We start from the raw sequence: 16,556 nt of genomic DNA, 5'->3' as shown, positions 1-16,556 counted from the left end.
AAAAATGTGTAATACTCATAGCCCTAATATATAAGCAGTACATGCATATAAGTGCATATGCATATATATATATATATTATAGCAGTAGGAATGTGGTGTGTTTAATAATTTCACTACTGGACACTGTCATTTTTGTAAAATGGGTTCACTAGTGTGTACATTTTTGCCATTTTCTTATGGTATTGATACACAATTGCAATCTCCGATTTTTTGGGGGTAGTCAACTATAGTGTCGAATCAGTCGATTAATCGATGACGTTTGATCCATACTTCCTCGCCGCAGTCCCGAGGATTGAAATAGCTAAAGCTAGCGAGGCTCACAACTATTCTCAGACTTTGGTGGACAAGATGCGAAATACCCGTCTTTCCCGGCATTCCCGCACACGCAGGCGCCAGATACCGCCTCTGTTGCAACTGTGGAAGTAGCGCAGCACACGCCTTTTGCGCCGCTGCTCTGGGAGTGTGCGAGGGAGGTATTTTGGCCGCCCATCTGTGCGCGGGTAGCTTGCCACTGTTTCTACACACACACACACACACGCGCGCGCACAGCGCGGGAGGGTCGGTGCCAGGCAAGCTGTTCGCTCGCTGGCGCTGGCGCGGCTCCAGAGAGAGCGGTGGCATCCATCTGTAGCTCGGCTCGGGACGCCGCACCTGACCAACAAAACTTCTTTCGACGGCAAACTCGCCGAGAGTGACCCGAAATGATCCGAAATCAAATCCACAAAATGGAGGGATTTTTTTATTTAATTTTTTCAAAGTGTTATTGTTTGAAGAGAGTTTTTTGCGTGTCAAGTGTCATTTTAAAATCGGCATCTTCAATAAACAGTCACCATTAATTGTGCTTCATTCAGGTGACTTGTTTTGTTTTAGTTTGTTCAACTTTAGTAAGAATCCTTCGGAGTCCGAAAACAGGAAAATACAATTATTATTGCATGGTTGTTTAAAAAAAAAAAGTCAATCAAAGCTTTACTATAAATGACCGTTTTAACTTACTAAACATTTATTTATTTATTTTAAACACCTTACTATGCACAACAAATCAGCCTCACTATACATGGTTGAACTTTTTTTTTTTAATGCCTTAGTATTAACAAGAAATACTTTGTTGCAAAAAAAAAAACGCCTTACTATATCCATGGTTGTTGTTGTTTTTCTTTTGTTTTTTTAAACACGCCTCATGGACGCTATAAAAAAAAAGCCTTACTATAAATGGTGATTTATTTATTTATTTTTAAAGTTGCCTTACAATAAACAATCTTTTTTTAAATGCTCAACTATACATAATCGTAAAAAAAAAGAAGTTTTTTTTTTTTGTTTGGTTTAATAATAAAAGCTTTATTCATGATCATTTACAAAAAAAAAATTTGAAAATAATCAGCCTTACTAAACATGGTTGTTTTTTATTTTTAAGGGACGGTCAATTGTCATTGCTGCTTGGGGCCCCTGCTGGCTAAGGGGCCCCAAGCAATTGCCTGCTTTGCCTAAAGGCAAACTACGCCTCTGCACGTGAATGTGGTGTGTTGTTGACACCTGAAAGTCATCTATGTGACATGGGTTTATGATTGTGTTCATGCTAGATGCATGGTGTTGATGCTTTATGATCCTCTCTGTTTTAAGTGCTTTGCCGCCACCTTTTTTTGTGTGTGTGAGTGTTTCTCCGGTGTGAATGCTCCCAAAATTACATTCATTGGGTTTCCAATTAAAGTGGTAGGGATATCTAGTAAAGCAAGGTTGTGACGTTCCCCCTCCGAGAATCAAATATCGTTTTTTTAACATGACTTTTTTTTCTTTTTTTTGCTCTGGAGCTGCGACAGATGGCAACGACAGACATCAGACTTCATCTATTTATTTATTTCAAGGGAAAAAACAGCAAAGGACAACTGACGTTCGACACTACATATGTTTTGTTGGCCATCGTGCACATCTGTGTCTTTGAGAGAGTGTTGGGGCTTTGGCGGCCATGTTTGTGTGCGTATTAATATTTGTGCGATGGAACAGATGGTGTTCAGACCTTCGGCGTGCCATTGATGAATCTCCTTATGTCTTTTTGCTGGCTCGGCATAGTGTAAACACTGCAGCAGGATGCACAAGAGTGTCAGGATGCGTTGCTTCATTACGCCCTTTCTCACTCTTTTTTTTTTTTTCTTCATTTCCCTAACGTCAAAATGTAAATAACGCCCTCATGTTGCGCCGCTCTTTGGCAAAATGCAGTTGGAGTATAGACAGCAGTGGTTAGAGAGAGTAAAGAGTGGAGCTAAACATATAAGAACTTTCAGGGAACAACAAACGTCAGTAGAATGTGGCCATTTTGACTATTAAAATATTAGATGTAAAAAAAAAAATATATATATATATATGAATAAATAAATAAATAAAGTAAAAAGAAAAATACAGTACTATGTCATAAATATCAATGGGGAAAAAATACAATAATAGATAGATTAAAAAAAATAGATAAAACAAAAATACAGGATTCAAAAAATGGCAAAAAAAAATTATCGACAGATAATACAATAAAAAATATACACAATATTGTCAAACACATGGAAAAAGAAATACTAGAAACCAAACTATTAGATCAGAAAAAAAAAAAATATATATATATATAATTTTTTTTATCAATGAATAAATAAAAACATAAATAAATAAATACTAATAATTACTTGACAAACACTGGACAGATCAATTACAAAAATATAATTAAAAAAATAATATACAATATATATCTTTTTTTAAATTTATTTTTTAGGTGATATTAGATTAGAAAAACATTAGACAAAAATCTATAATAATAATAATAATTTAATTTGAAAACAAATACCAGACACTAAAACATGGGGCAAAAACACTGGAAGGCAATACAAAAATGGCATTAGCTTGATCTTACAGAGGTCAGTTAGCTTAATGCTAACACACGATGCAAATTGACATAGACGAGCGAAATCAGCCTCGATATCGCCGCGGTTGAATCATTTTAGCAACAAATATTTGAACACCAATCGTGCAGCAAAACATGGACAGACAATTTCACAGTACTCACCGGCATATATTCTTTATTCTTTCTTTAGGCGTGACAAGGAATCGCGCAAAATGAGCCTTCAAAAGGGTGGAGGCACGATGACCTGCACTTTTAAGGTGGACTATCATTTAAGGTGTGATGGATGGCATCTATTGAAAAACCTTTGCATGCTTTTATGTTGCCAGATAACTGAGGGCAAATCAAATCTATATGTATGTCTATGTGCAGGCTCGTGGTTGGGGCGTAGCATCCATACATCTTCTTGACAGGCGGGTGGAGTTTGATGGGACATGTTCTGCATGCAGCTCCATCTGTCTGTGTGTGTGCGCGGCGTGTGCGCGGTGTGTGCATGCGTAATAATGATGGAGCGAGTGGCGCATCGCCTTCGCACTCGCATACTGATCCGTCGCCTAGCGAAAACGCAATCTGGCCACCTGTCCCTCAGCGCGTCCTTCGTCCCTGACTCCCCCCCCCACCCCCTCCCCCACCCGTCCTCCGTCGCCGTCTTTGTTTCGGTTACGACGAGACACCATACGGCTTCCTCTCATCTCTTCCCCGGATGGGACGTTGCGCTCCGATATGTGGCTGAGACGCTGAAAACGGCGGACAGTGTTGACATCTCAAATCGTCTTTCCCCATTGAAATGAATGGAGATGCTTTTAATCGGTTCCATTTTCTTCACTTTTGTCGTTATTCATCAAACATTTTAAAACGGCATAACAAATGAATTATAATTTTTGAATAAATGATCAAATCATATAAATAAATATGCTAGTATTTTAAATGTTTTATCACTAGCCTAACCCTAACTCCTGTTTTACCAAATGCCGCGTCATTCAAAGTTAGCATTATAGCTTATATTACTACAGAGGGCCACGCCAGTATCGCGTTTAATTGCTAATTTAATACACACACAAAAATGGCTTCTTTGATGCGCTGTCATTGATTAAAACGGCAGAACGCATCGCCAGTTCACGCGACAACCGACCACACAGAAATCCTTTAATACGTCTTAAAAGCAAACGGCTACAATATGTCATTTTCCCAAATTCTTTCTCAAAGGGCTTACATCACAAGGGGTGCAATAAATCAAACTATGCACTTACTCAAATATATCTCTCTCCTTTCAGCCAATCTTTAGGCGACATAATGCTGCACGGATTCTGCAATATGAAAGTTGGGGTGGAGTTTTTCAACATGTTTCAGACACTTGAACGTTCAAGAGGTATTGGATTTGGCCTCTTTATTTTTAACACTTTATATTGGTTGATAATGCAGGAAAACAAATTTGAAGCGACGACGGGGCGAAGGAAAAATGACTTGACTGACCATATTTGGGCAGACGCGTATCACATGTTTGTCTTTTATTGTTTTCATGTTTAGAAACTAAATATGTCTTTTATTGTTTTCATGTTTAGAAACTAAATATCACATTCTTCAATTAGTCATTTGATTTTTGATGAATTTCACTTTATCTGGTTTGACACGGTCCATTGATGACTAACAAAAGATGTGGCAAGGTTTTGTTGTTTATGATGAGATGAAAAGAAAAGATGTCACAAGGCTTTGTTAGCGACGACACGTCGGCTTTGTTAGCGACGACGCGTCGGCCGTGTCGAGGATGAAAGAGCTCATCGCGTTTTTTAATGTGATTCGTCGTCGGAATCGGTTGGTAACGAGGGGCAAAAAAAACCCGACGGCTGCCGAAATGATTAGAGCTCACGTGAAGACGTTCGGACGCGACGCTGGTATGTGACCGTTTGGATTTCTTGAGGGTTTGTTTGTAATGTAGACATGAAAATGTTCCGTCAGGTCGAAATGAAAAATTGTCGTATGCTGAGTGTTTAAAAGCAGGTGAACAAACAAAATAGCTAAAAGTAAATACAATTTTGAAAAAAACATTGTCGTAAATGTTTTTGTTTTTTTTATGTACTTTGGCATTGTCTTTTGACAAATTGTATTTTAAGCATGACATTCTATCCATCCATCATCTTTTTTTCTTAAAATAAATATATTGTATTAAAAAAATTAATGAAATGAAGCAAAAAATAATAAAATAACACTACAAACTCAACTGGAGCATTGAAAAAAAAAAAAACTAAACCAAAACGAAGCATTTTTTAGGACAAAATAAAAACTAATTAAAACTGACAAACCTGTTCAACAAACTTGAACTTGAAAAAAACGAAAGCCACGGTGATATAAAAACTATAATAAAAAAATCTAAATTCTTAGTAATTGTGTCCAATATTTGTTTTTTGTCTTTGATCTAAGGTCATCTTAAAAGTAGAAGTTGTTTGAAGGTTTAGTTTAACCGTGCGCACCATGAAGCTAATTTCCGTTAGTCCGTCTATGGTGTTTGACATTGTACGTTAGCATGAAGCTAGCAGACCTTCATTTGACTAAACGATGTAATTTGGTTTACCAAAATGTTCAATTTGCATTTGTTTTGAATTGAATGATTAATGTTGGTGTTTCCTAAGTGATGGCTGTTGTTTTGATTTTTGGGGGTGCACCGTGGGATGTTGAAATGGGTGCGAATGGCCGATCTAAACTGTCCTTGTGGTAGCATTTTATTTAAAATATTTGGATCATATTTATATGATTAACCTTCGCCTTTTTAATGGTTCATTGTTTAGGTTTTTTTATTTTCTAAGGGGTGCATCATTTTGGGGAAATTGAGGTGGTGCATCAGGCTGCATTACACAATTTGTTGGGCGAAAAAGCTTTCTACAGGTAGTTTGTTTGACTTTTTGTGGTAAAATAATGTTGGTGAGTTTGACCTTATGCTTGGTGCACTTCCTCAGCGCACTGAAATTTCAAATTTGGCTAAAAAATGTGGCCTGTGCACCCCTGGGAGTGCCTCTAGTTTGTGGTATCTAAATTAGTCTTAAAAAAAAAAAAATTAGGGGGTGCGCCATTTTGCATGTTGCGATGTAAAAGGCAGCCCTTCACATTTGTGTGTGTATTTTTTTTTAAAAGTTGCTTCTACCAGTGTGATTGACATCTTGGCGGTGAGGCAAGGACGATCAATGTGTGACCTCATGCTTGACGCACCCCCTTCCCTGCTCCTTCCAGAAAGGTCTTTATTGCAGCAGCGGCTGCCTTGTTTGTGAGCCCGAGTGATGCAACCCACGCGTAACCTCGGCAACGGCGTGCGTGGCGAGCCGGCATCGAATCGCCTTTCTTTGGCCGAGACTGATTTGGTAAACACGGGCGATCATGTAAGCGCGGTGCGCCGAGGCCTAAAGGCTGATGTAAGCCCGGGGAAATCCTTGTGGTGAGCGGCGGCTAACGGGATGCTCTTAAGGTTCGACTTTAAATAAATGGTGGACCTGAAGAAGGCTGAGGGAAATAATGTAACTTTTTTGTAATTATTATTTATTTTTGTTAGTATAAGATTTACTTTTAATAGGCTTTTCCTAACTTTTTTAGCCACGTACCGCTTTCAGCCTCATAATTATAATTTGGCGCACCCGCGCTCATCTATGTGCACACTCTAGAAAAAGTAGCTTGTTTTGTATCAAAATATTTTTAACAGCCTTTCCGAAACTTTTTTATTTTTTGCCACACTCCCCTTTCAGCAATATAAGACTTGGTGCACCACATCTGCACAGTATGCACAACCTAGAATTTTTTTTTGTTGTAATTATTATTTTGTTTAAATAAAAATTTTCAACAGCTTTTCGCAAAACCTTTTGCCAAGCATCCCTTTCAACATCACAACAGCTGGCACATCTGCACCCCTCTTAGGATTGTTTAGGGATTCTGTGGTGCGCGCACCGTCGCTGCACATACCTGAGGGAAATAAAGTAACTTTTTTTGTTATTATTATTGTTTATTTTTGTTAGTATAAAATACATTTTTAACAGGCTTTCCCCCCAAAAATTAGCCAATTACCCCTTTCAGTCCAATAAGATTTGGCGCACCCGCGCTCCCCTGTGTGCACACTCTTGAAAAAGTAGCTTCTTTTGCAGTAGTAATTTTTTAGGTTAAAATTATTTTCAACAGCCTTTACAAAACTTTTTAATTTTTAGCCAAACACCCCTTTCAGCATTATAAGACTTGACACACCACATCTGCCCAGTCAGTGCGCACAACCTAGAATTTTTTATTTGTAATTTTTAATTTGTTTGTTGACATGAAATTTTTCAACAGCTTTTCACAAACCTTTTTGCTAAGCATCCCCTTTCAACATCACAACAGCTGGCGCACCTGTGCACCTCTGTGTGCACACCCTAGGAAAAATTAACTCGTAACACAATAATTCCCTTTGCTGTATGTTGGGCATTAAAGTTCGCTAGCTTGCTCACGACGCAAAAGCTAAAGTCAAGCCTGCCGATGTCTTGCATCTCGAACAACAATTCAGTAAGTGCATTTAATGAACAGCTGTAACGCTCCCGTGGGATTGCATCCAACTACACGGCAAACACTTGCGGCCTCCATCAATAATTTGAAGAGGCCGCTCTCGTCCTTAATGGCGGCTTTCATCCGCCCTTCCTCCCCGCCGCCGTCAATTCCCCGGCCGCAGCACTTCGGAGAAGTCGTAAAGCTACTTGGGCAAAGTCGAAGCGTTTTCCATTAAGGCTCCCTCCGCACGTCGATAGCTGACCGGCCGGGGAGTGTCCGGCGGCCGCGGGGCTGGCGGCCCGCGCTCGGAGATTGCTGGCGAGGCCGCTCGTCATAAATGGACGAGAGATGCGCGTTAAGCGCGCTCGTTAAGTCTTAACACGCGGGCCGTGCTGTCGTGCCAGCTTTTGTTTTCAAGGTTGTTTAAGGTGTACTTGTGAATTATGCATGGCGCGCCGTTGTCTGAGTACGAGCTGTCAGGAATATTCATATCCACGCTAGGGGTTGAACGGCGAAATGTTTTTTTGGGGTAAAGGCTATAATGTGATTCATTTGAATCAAATGTCATTGATATTTTTTTGTCAGCACGGTATAGCGGTCCCAACCTTTACATACAGAAGACTAGCGGTGGTTATGCTAGCCAAAGCTAACAATCTAGGCTAACCTAATAGTGTGCCGCAATTTGTTTTTGGTACTTTCAAACTCACGCAGACATACTATGTGTGTTGTACTGCGACAATTGTACGAAGACGACGACACTTTCTGATGCGTGCGCTACAAAGTTCTTGCTAGCGCGTCTACATGCTGCGGTCTTCAAAAATGGATGCGACAACATCGAGCAACAAGTTTCTAAATGAGTTCAAGATGATTTCCAGCGGGAAAGGGGTAAAGCGTAATAGATGATGGATGGCAAAAATGACATTGAGTCAAAATAAATATTTCTGTGGTGCTTTTGGGTTCAAACCGGCTTCTTTTTCTTGCTAATTGTAGCGACCGAGCACATTGTTGGAGGACTTTATTTGTCTTGGCCTCACGCTGACGTGTTATTATGCGCGTGTAAGGTCTTTTTGCGTCGTACGGCAGCGCGGTGATTAATCACTTTGGCTTCTCGTATATTTTTCATCATTTTTCATGTTGCTGGCAGCCAGGCCAAAAGAAAAGTGGACTTTCCAAGCGATCTGCTGTAAATCAGGCGCGTTGTGTTGCTCTCGGAAGCAATTAGACGACTGCTCGCTGTCGGACGCGCGTCTTTCTAACGTCAAGTTCATAAATTTGGGCGTAAAAGTGTACATTAAGACGCACTGTGATTGCCAAAAGGGTATTTTAGCATGTCAGGTTAGCTTGGAAAGCGCACTAAACGTCTCCGTCGTGTCTGCTGCATGTCACACGTCCCCTTGCGTTTCTCCAAAACCGAAACATTTTTTGTGTCACACGCATACGCACAAATATGAAAGAAAAGGACCTCAACTTTCGCTTTTCTTTAAATTAGGGAAGCAAAAATGACAAATTAAGTCGTATTCTTTCCAACCCATCCTCATTAATGAAAATGTCTGATTTTGTATAGCATTTATTTTATAGTTTAGTTTTAATATAATGTATTTTCTTATTATTTTGTCAATTATAATAGTTTTTATGCACCTTGTGTTTTGTTTTGCAATGATTATTATTGTTATTTATTCTAATATTATTTATATTATTTTATTTCAGTTTTTTTTGTTTTTAATCATAAATTAGAAATACATTTTACTTATGTATTTAAAAATTTTTTTTTTTACCTCTTTTAGCTTACTGTTAATATTATTGTTGTTGTTTTATTTAACATTACTTTATTTGTTTTTGTACCATTTAGTATAAATTATATGTAATATGTATTGTTTTCCCCTATCAATTATTTTATATTTTTTTATTTTGTATTGTATTTTTTCTGCTTTTACTACATATTACATTATTTAAGTTAAAAAAATATATATTATAGCTGTTGTGTGTACCTCCTATTTAATAGAATGCATTTCCTTTTTCCTAATTGTTGCAGATTTTTTTCTTTTATCCTTTATTTGATTTTTTTTTAAATATGTATATATTTTTTATTCCCCTACAATTTATTAATAATAATGTTCTATATTAAAAAAAAAAATCTGTACTATTATATAGATTTTTATTGGATTAATTGTATTTGGGTGACTTTGTGTGTGTATGACTTATTCATGATAATGGATTGAATTTTTTCAAATTTAACTGTTACATTTTTTTTTTAATCATTCATTTTCAATTTCATAATTTTTTTTCTACCACTTTATCAGGAATAACCCTGACGAAAACCTTGAAGGTCTTATCAATGCGTCCTTTCTGCTTGATGCAAAACGTGGCAAATGTGATGGCGGTGGCGCTCCGCAGTGTGCCGACGTTGCGTACAGCAGGCGGGCACAGATGGCGCGGGAATGAGCAGTTGCGGAATGTGGCTCTTGTCAGTCCTCACATGGCGGCGCCAGCATATGCATCACTGTCACAACACACACACACACGCGCGTGCGCGCGCTCCGTCTCACTTCCCTCCATCTTGACGGCGTCTTTCCGCCTTTTGACAGGTCGCCCTGGGAAGCGCTCCACCATGCCCGACTCACCTGCGGATGTCAAGACACAGTCCAGGTTGACCCCACCCGCTATGCCGCCCCCGCCCAGCACGCAAGGAGCCCCCCGAAACAGCTCCTACACCCCCACCACCCGTGAGTAACCTACTTTTATGGAGAGTTTTTTGCACAGCATGAGGTGTATTTATTTTTGTCCACTTGGGGCCACCGTCATCATGTTTCACACTTTCGTATCTGTGACTTTGAATGTGTGTGGCTTTATAAGGCAGACCTGGCCTGGTGAGTGATGTGGGCGTCAAGAAATGACAGTGCAGGGTTTGTTACACATTTTCCTGTGGTTTTATTTCAATATTTACTGTACCACTTTCTTTTATTTTTTTGGTGTGCCAACTGTGGTGGTCGTGTTCCTAAGAAGGCGGAGCTAGTTACAGTGATGCCCCGCCTACTCCAAGCTAATAACAGCCCAGTATTGACTTGCAAGTGCACACGCTGTTGGAGTCAGCGAATCAAAGCTGTTGGCTTCCTCCCTGCCAATGAAAACGCGTTGCAATTAAACATGGCGGAGGGGAGAGGGGTGTTCGTTTGGAACCTCTTTCTTGCTCGCTTTCTTTGATTTGCGGCGTGACTTCATTTGTTAGCAGATGTGATGCCGGAGCGTCGCTTGTTTGGACGCCAGCCAGAGGGGGAGGCACCAATTAATCGCATTAAAAACACACACACAACGCAGTCAATGCATACGCACACACACGCACAGTTTTTATACTAGCGATTATTTACCCTAAAAAATCCTTTCTTTGGGGTTTGAAAATGGGATTAAAAAGCTTTTTTCTTCGGTGAGAAATGATATTGAAATTTTTTTCGTTAATTTAGTCTTGATCAGTACAAACTTTGTGTTTTATTTTTAGTTTACACTATTGATTATTTCTACAATTGTCTGTCAAAAGTTTTGGTTCTAAATGATCTCGATGTGTCAAACGTTCCATTCTGTACACAATATTTTGTGCGGCAAAACTGTTTGGTGCTTTATGAAAAAAAAAATTATTGAAAGGTAGCTCTATATTTTTTTTTTGTGTGTTAGATGTTCATTTCATTACATAATATTTTTGTGTCAAAAATTAGTTTTTCTACTAGTGTTAATTTCATCCGGCATTTTTTTTATTTAGTCTCAGTTTTAGTCCAGTTTCAATCACGCTTGTTAGTTTTGATCATAGTTTTTAGTCGACTATAAATCTAGCATTTTTATTTGAGTCCAAGAAAACATACTTTGATTTGTCTCGTTTCAGCCAACAAAAACTGTCAACGTTTTAGTTTAGTTTTCGTCAGGACAATCTTTTTAATCCTGTATTTTTTTTTGTCAGCAGATTATGTTGAACATTTTGGATCTTAAAACTATTTCACATAAAATTTTCACTCTTTTGTTGTTTTTTTATGAAAAACAAGTGGCTACTATGGCTCCATGCTACGAGCTAGTAAGTTAGCCAGCATTAGTTAGCGGTTGGATTAACATTATTGTTGGAACCCTTGGATTAATGTAATGTTACAACTATATTTTCTTTTTTTTCTTTTTTACCTTTCACCTCCTCACTAGCTGCAGATTTGAAAGGGGGGGGGGGGTTACTGGGTCACATGACAGATTAGCAGAAACAAGATTTTACAAAATCATATAATATTCGTCTACTTTTTTGTTCATGAACTAAAATGTCTTACACAAGTTATCTTAAATCACAATTTCCAAGTTAGTTGTATACATTTATTTTCAACGGCATTTCTCCTTCGCCAGTGACGAACGGCAGCAGCAGCCACTCGCCCACAGCGCTGAACGGGGCGCCGTCACCGCCCAACGGCTACGGCAACGGGCCGGGTTTGTCGTCGTTGGCCAATCAGCAGCTGCCGCCGGCCTGCGGCGCCCGGCAGTTGAGCAAGCTCAAGCGCTTCCTCACCACGCTGCAGCAGTTCGGAAACGACATCTCGCCCGAGATCGGCGAACGCGTGCGCACGCTGGTCCTCGGGTTGGTGGTGAGTAGCAGCTGCTCTTTGGAACCCCGTCCCTGATCTCGAAACGCTGAACCTTGTTCTGAACCTTAACTCTTATCTTAAAATATCTATTTGAAACCCTAACCACATGACCCTTGTTGGAATTCCTAACTCTGGCTTAAAACTCTATTTTCAAACCTTAACACTGACTTGTAGCTCAATGTTAAAAACCAAGCCTGACTTGAAACCATACTCTGAAACCCCAACGATGGCTTGAATCTCTAACTGTTCTCTAAAAACCGTATTTTAATACCTTAACACTGACTTGAGACCCTATTTTAAAACCTAAGTCTTGCTTGAAACCTGCTTGTTGCTGCCATTTGAAACCCCAAATTCAGTTTTGAATCCTTAACCATGGCTTCCCTAACCATGACGTCAACCCTACTTTCAAAACCTAACCGTGGCTGGAAGCACTATTTTGAAACCTTAACTCTGGTTTGAATCCCTAATCCTGGCTTCAAACCTTAACCGTGGTTTTAAACCCTGCATTTAAAACCCTATTTTGTAAAACGAAAAAACTTTGTGAACACCTCACCCTTGCTTGAAACGCTACTTTGGAACTTGAACTGGTGCTGGAAATTTTTGACCCTGACCTTCGACCTTATTTTAAAACTCTAAGCCTGACTCGGAACCTCAGTTTGAGCCCTGACTCGAGCTCGTAACCTCTGGCATAAAACACTGCCATGAAACCGTATTCATATTTATTGGCGCATTTTATGAGCAAGTAGAAGACATAAACAATCATCAAGTCACGGCGAGGCTGGCAAGTGTGAGGTGTGAATCGGACGTCGGGATGTTTTTAACAATCCCCGCTGAGCTTGGCCTCTTTTGAGCTCTGCCGTCCGCGTTTGTTGCTGCGCGCGGCGCACCGCTCCGCGCTCGCCCCGTTCCCCCGCCGCCGCCGCCGCTAATGAGGCGGTTTGGCGGCACCGGGGAGACGAGGCGGGCGAGGCGCAATCTGGGCCGACAGATGCCACAAAATTCAGTCCTGGGAAATGACGGCGCCAAAGGAGGAGGCGGCAACGCGGCTCCGTGTTTTGTTTTCCCTTTTTGTTTTTTCTTCATCTTTCTGCCTCAGCGCGCGCTGTCAATCATCTTCTTGTTGTTGTTGCCGCCGCTGAGGGAGGCACCAGATCATCGCGGCTCAGCTCGGAAAAAAGTGCTTGCTTGACGAGCACGACGAACAATAAAGTTGTGTTCGTGTTAGCAATGCTAACATTAGCATATCCGCCTCCATAAGATGCCGGCAACCATAACCCTGTGTTGAAACGAACAAACACATCGTTTTAGGAACAAATTCCCTGGGCAGCAGAATTATATTATTATCTATTAGAATCCAAACAAAACTATTTTTTTTTGCATGTTGTGATTGTCGGGCGAGGATCGCAAACACAAACTTTGAAAAAACAACAACAAAAAACGAGTGATGTCGAACAAGCTTGCCGACGTGTCGTGTACTTACGGCGTGACTCCACTTGCTTGATTTATTTGTTTTTGTTAAAGAAAGGAAGATATTTGTTCCCCTCAACCCGTACATATGCTTCCTCTTAGCGCACGCACACACACACACACTCTGACTTCCACACACTCTCCCACAGAGGAATATTATCACTTAATGTCTTCCACATGGACTTATGTTCGCGCGCGTGCGCGTGTGCGTGTGCGTGTGTGTGTGTGCGCAGAATTCCACGCTAACCATCGAGGAGTTCCACTGCAAACTCCACGAAGCCACCAACTTCCCCCTGCGGCCTTTCGTCATCCCCTTTCTCAAGGTAACACCTTCATCATCATCCTCTTCATCTTCATCATCCAACAGATGATGTGCTCTTTGAGCTCGAAGAGACAACAGGGCGAATGTTGTTTATAAACATAAAGTATTTTTTTCCCAACACTTTTACCACAAAGTAATGATATTTTGTCATGAACAGATCACGTTTATGAACACTAAGAAACAATTTTCTTAAATCAAAACAACAATTTTGAGTAACAATTTAGATTTATTAACTAATGTCAGTGTTACAATAATTCTGTTATTTTTAATTAGTTATAAGAGGAAGTTTGTACGTTATTATTATTATTATTATTATTTTTAACATATGCTTCATTTTTGCTTTTATTAGTCTTGGTATTAGTTTTAGATTTGTATTTATTTATCACTACACGAGGGCTTGTCAAGTGCAATATGACCCAAAAGTTCACGTATGATATTGACAACACGAAAAAGATAAAAAATAAAAAAAAGATAAAACAAAGGATTTTATCACTATAATTGTGATTAATATTTCTAGTTTCATTTTTTTTTAAATAAAAAGCATAATCTTTTTATAATGAAAATGTTTTTCAATTTAGAATGTTTTGTTTTTGGTCAAAATAAACACCTTGGTAATGTCATTAGCAAGCAATCGTGATTTATGAAAAAAAAATGTCGGCGCAAAACGTCGAGAAAATGGCCGTCCTCTGGTGCATATCTTGCTTTTTTGTGTGCTTGTTGTTGACGCCGTCTGTATTGCGGCTGCAGGAGCAGATTTTCATCTTGCGCTTCTTCAGCAGATGGTTAGCGCATCAGCCGACTGGCTCCACAATCAAACGAGAAACACTTTCCTTTTTTTTTTCTTCTCCTCCATTGCGACTTTTCCTCCTCTCTCACTTCCCCCAAGTCTAAATTTAGTGTCTCCCCGCTGCGGGACCTTAAATGCCAGTGAGCATATGGTAGCAGAGTGTGTGCGTGTGCGCGCATTTATAGGTGCACGGAAGCCCAGCTGCAACAATGGCTGTATTTCATGATGCTAATGTTAGCGCGGTGGGCTAAGCGACCCCCGCATGGAACCCGATGCCGCAAGATTGCTCGACACTTTACTGGAAGGACGACCACACTCGCGCCAAACCAAAACAATCTTTCCCGGGGGGAGGTAATCATTTGGCCTGCAGGGAAAGTGAAAGCAGATGATGAATGTTGCGAACATCCGTCAAAATGCATTACTTAGGTGTCCCGTATGCACTTCCTCTCTAGTATTTTCTCACAGGCAACCTAAGATGAGAAGTTTTTTTTTTATAACAATATATTAAGTGTTGACATTTCACATGGGAACATTTTTTTCTGTATGAACTCCCTTGGGGGATCCCTTGTTAGACAACATGTGCTGCAGCAGGGATTTAAAAATGTTTTAATTGGATTTGGTCGCGAGGAGGTGCTGTATGAACTCCCTTGGTGGTGTTTGAAATGTCCTTGTAACTTGTGGTGGTTCCCTTGTCTTGGCCAACTTCTGCTACTAGAGCGTTTCAAAAGTGTTTCAGTTTGACATGGTAACAAGATGATAATGTATGAACTCCCTTGGTAGTGTTTGCATTTTTTTTGAGTGAACTCCCTTGTTGGTTTCCTCGTGTTTGCTGCCACGTACTACAGCAGTTACAAAAGGTTTATCATTTGATGTTGGAAAAAGTTGGTGCTGTATGAACTCCTTCAATGGCGCCTAACCTGATGTTTGAACATTTTAAATGGTAAAAAAAAAGAAAATTACGTTTCTTCTGTGAGCTCGTTTAGTGATCAGCCAGTTGCTTTTTCAGTGTGTTTTAAAAGTCCTGTATGAACTCCCTTGGCTTGTAGGCCAACTGGTCGCTCTTGCAGTATTTTAAAAATCAAAGTGGTAAAAAGGTGGCTCGTAAAAAAGAATTTGTTCCTGTATGAACTTTGACACCCTTTCAGATTATTAACATTTTGACCCTGTTAGCAATATGTCCCGTATGAACTCCTTTTGCTGTTTTCCCTCCTGCAGGCCAACCTGCCGCTCCTGCAGCGGGAGCTCCTGCACTGCGCCCGTCTGGCCAAGCAGAACCCGGCGCAGTACCTGGCCCAGCACGAGCAGCTGCTGCTGGACACCAGCACTTCGTCGCCCGTCGACTCGTCCGAGCTGCTGCTCGACGTCAACGACAACGGCAAGAGGCGCACGCCCGACAGGTGGGCCCACCATGTCCAAGTCATATATGATATATATAATTATTCACTTAATTAAAAAAAATGGTTTTAATTAAAAAAAAGAATTCTTCATGAGTAAAACAAATATAAAATACATCAACTTAAGTATCTTTAATACAATTAAAAAATTACAAATTATTTTAATAATAAACAAAGAATCCACTTAATTTTATTCCAAAAATGACAATGCTTTATTAGTAAATTGAGTTAAAGTAATGGGGGGGAAAATGTCCTTAAAAGTTTTTTTTATACATCATTACAAAAAAATCAATATTGATTAAAAAAATAGTCAACAACAGTAGCTTTAACTGAAAAAGGAAATTAAATGAACGTATATTTAGACGTCCCCATGGATGCATTGTTGCTATGGGAAGGACGGGGGGGCGGGGGGGCGGTGTAGGAAATAGAGGGAAATGGTGGTGGCTGAGGGGGGTGCTTGTTGGTGGGGGTGTCGAATGGTGTGATGAGCGGAGAGGGAGGCTGGGAATGACGGAGGAGGGACGGAGAGGAAAGCAGCATATGGAGAGTCGTGGATGAGCATTAGGATCCCATAAAAACAGCTCATTAACAAGTTCAATCTGTTCATGGGAGT

General features: G+C 40.1%; 1 protein-coding gene across 5 annotated transcripts in view; it reads left to right on the top strand.

Moving 5' to 3' along the window:
* The window catches only part of runx1t1 (RUNX1 partner transcriptional co-repressor 1), a 44,533-nt gene that overhangs the window by 13,986 nt on the left and 13,991 nt on the right, over positions 1–16,556 (top strand). For 3 of the 5 annotated variants that reach the window (XM_086062045.1, XM_086062044.1, XM_086062043.1), the window contains exons 1-5: positions 4,166–4,244; positions 9,955–10,092; positions 11,738–11,973; positions 13,674–13,763; positions 15,765–15,946. In XM_086062045.1, the coding sequence (XP_085918171.1) occupies positions 4,169–4,244; positions 9,955–10,092; positions 11,738–11,973; positions 13,674–13,763; positions 15,765–15,946 (722 nt within the window). In that variant the 5' untranslated portion in view covers positions 4,166–4,168. Of the gene's footprint in view, positions 1–4,165; positions 4,245–4,693; positions 4,768–9,954; positions 10,093–11,737; positions 11,974–13,673; positions 13,764–15,764; positions 15,947–16,556 lie in introns of those variants that run through there. The other 2 variants (XM_086062046.1, XM_086062047.1) reach the window with 2 other exon arrangements.

The sequence above is a fragment of the Leptonotus elevatus genome, chromosome 19, assembly GCF_054856555.1.
Source record: "Leptonotus elevatus isolate MCC_2025b chromosome 19, RoL_Lele_1.0, whole genome shotgun sequence".
Lineage (NCBI taxonomy): Eukaryota > Metazoa > Chordata > Actinopteri > Syngnathiformes > Syngnathidae > Leptonotus > Leptonotus elevatus.
This window is presented reverse-complemented; position numbering and strand designations above follow the sequence as displayed.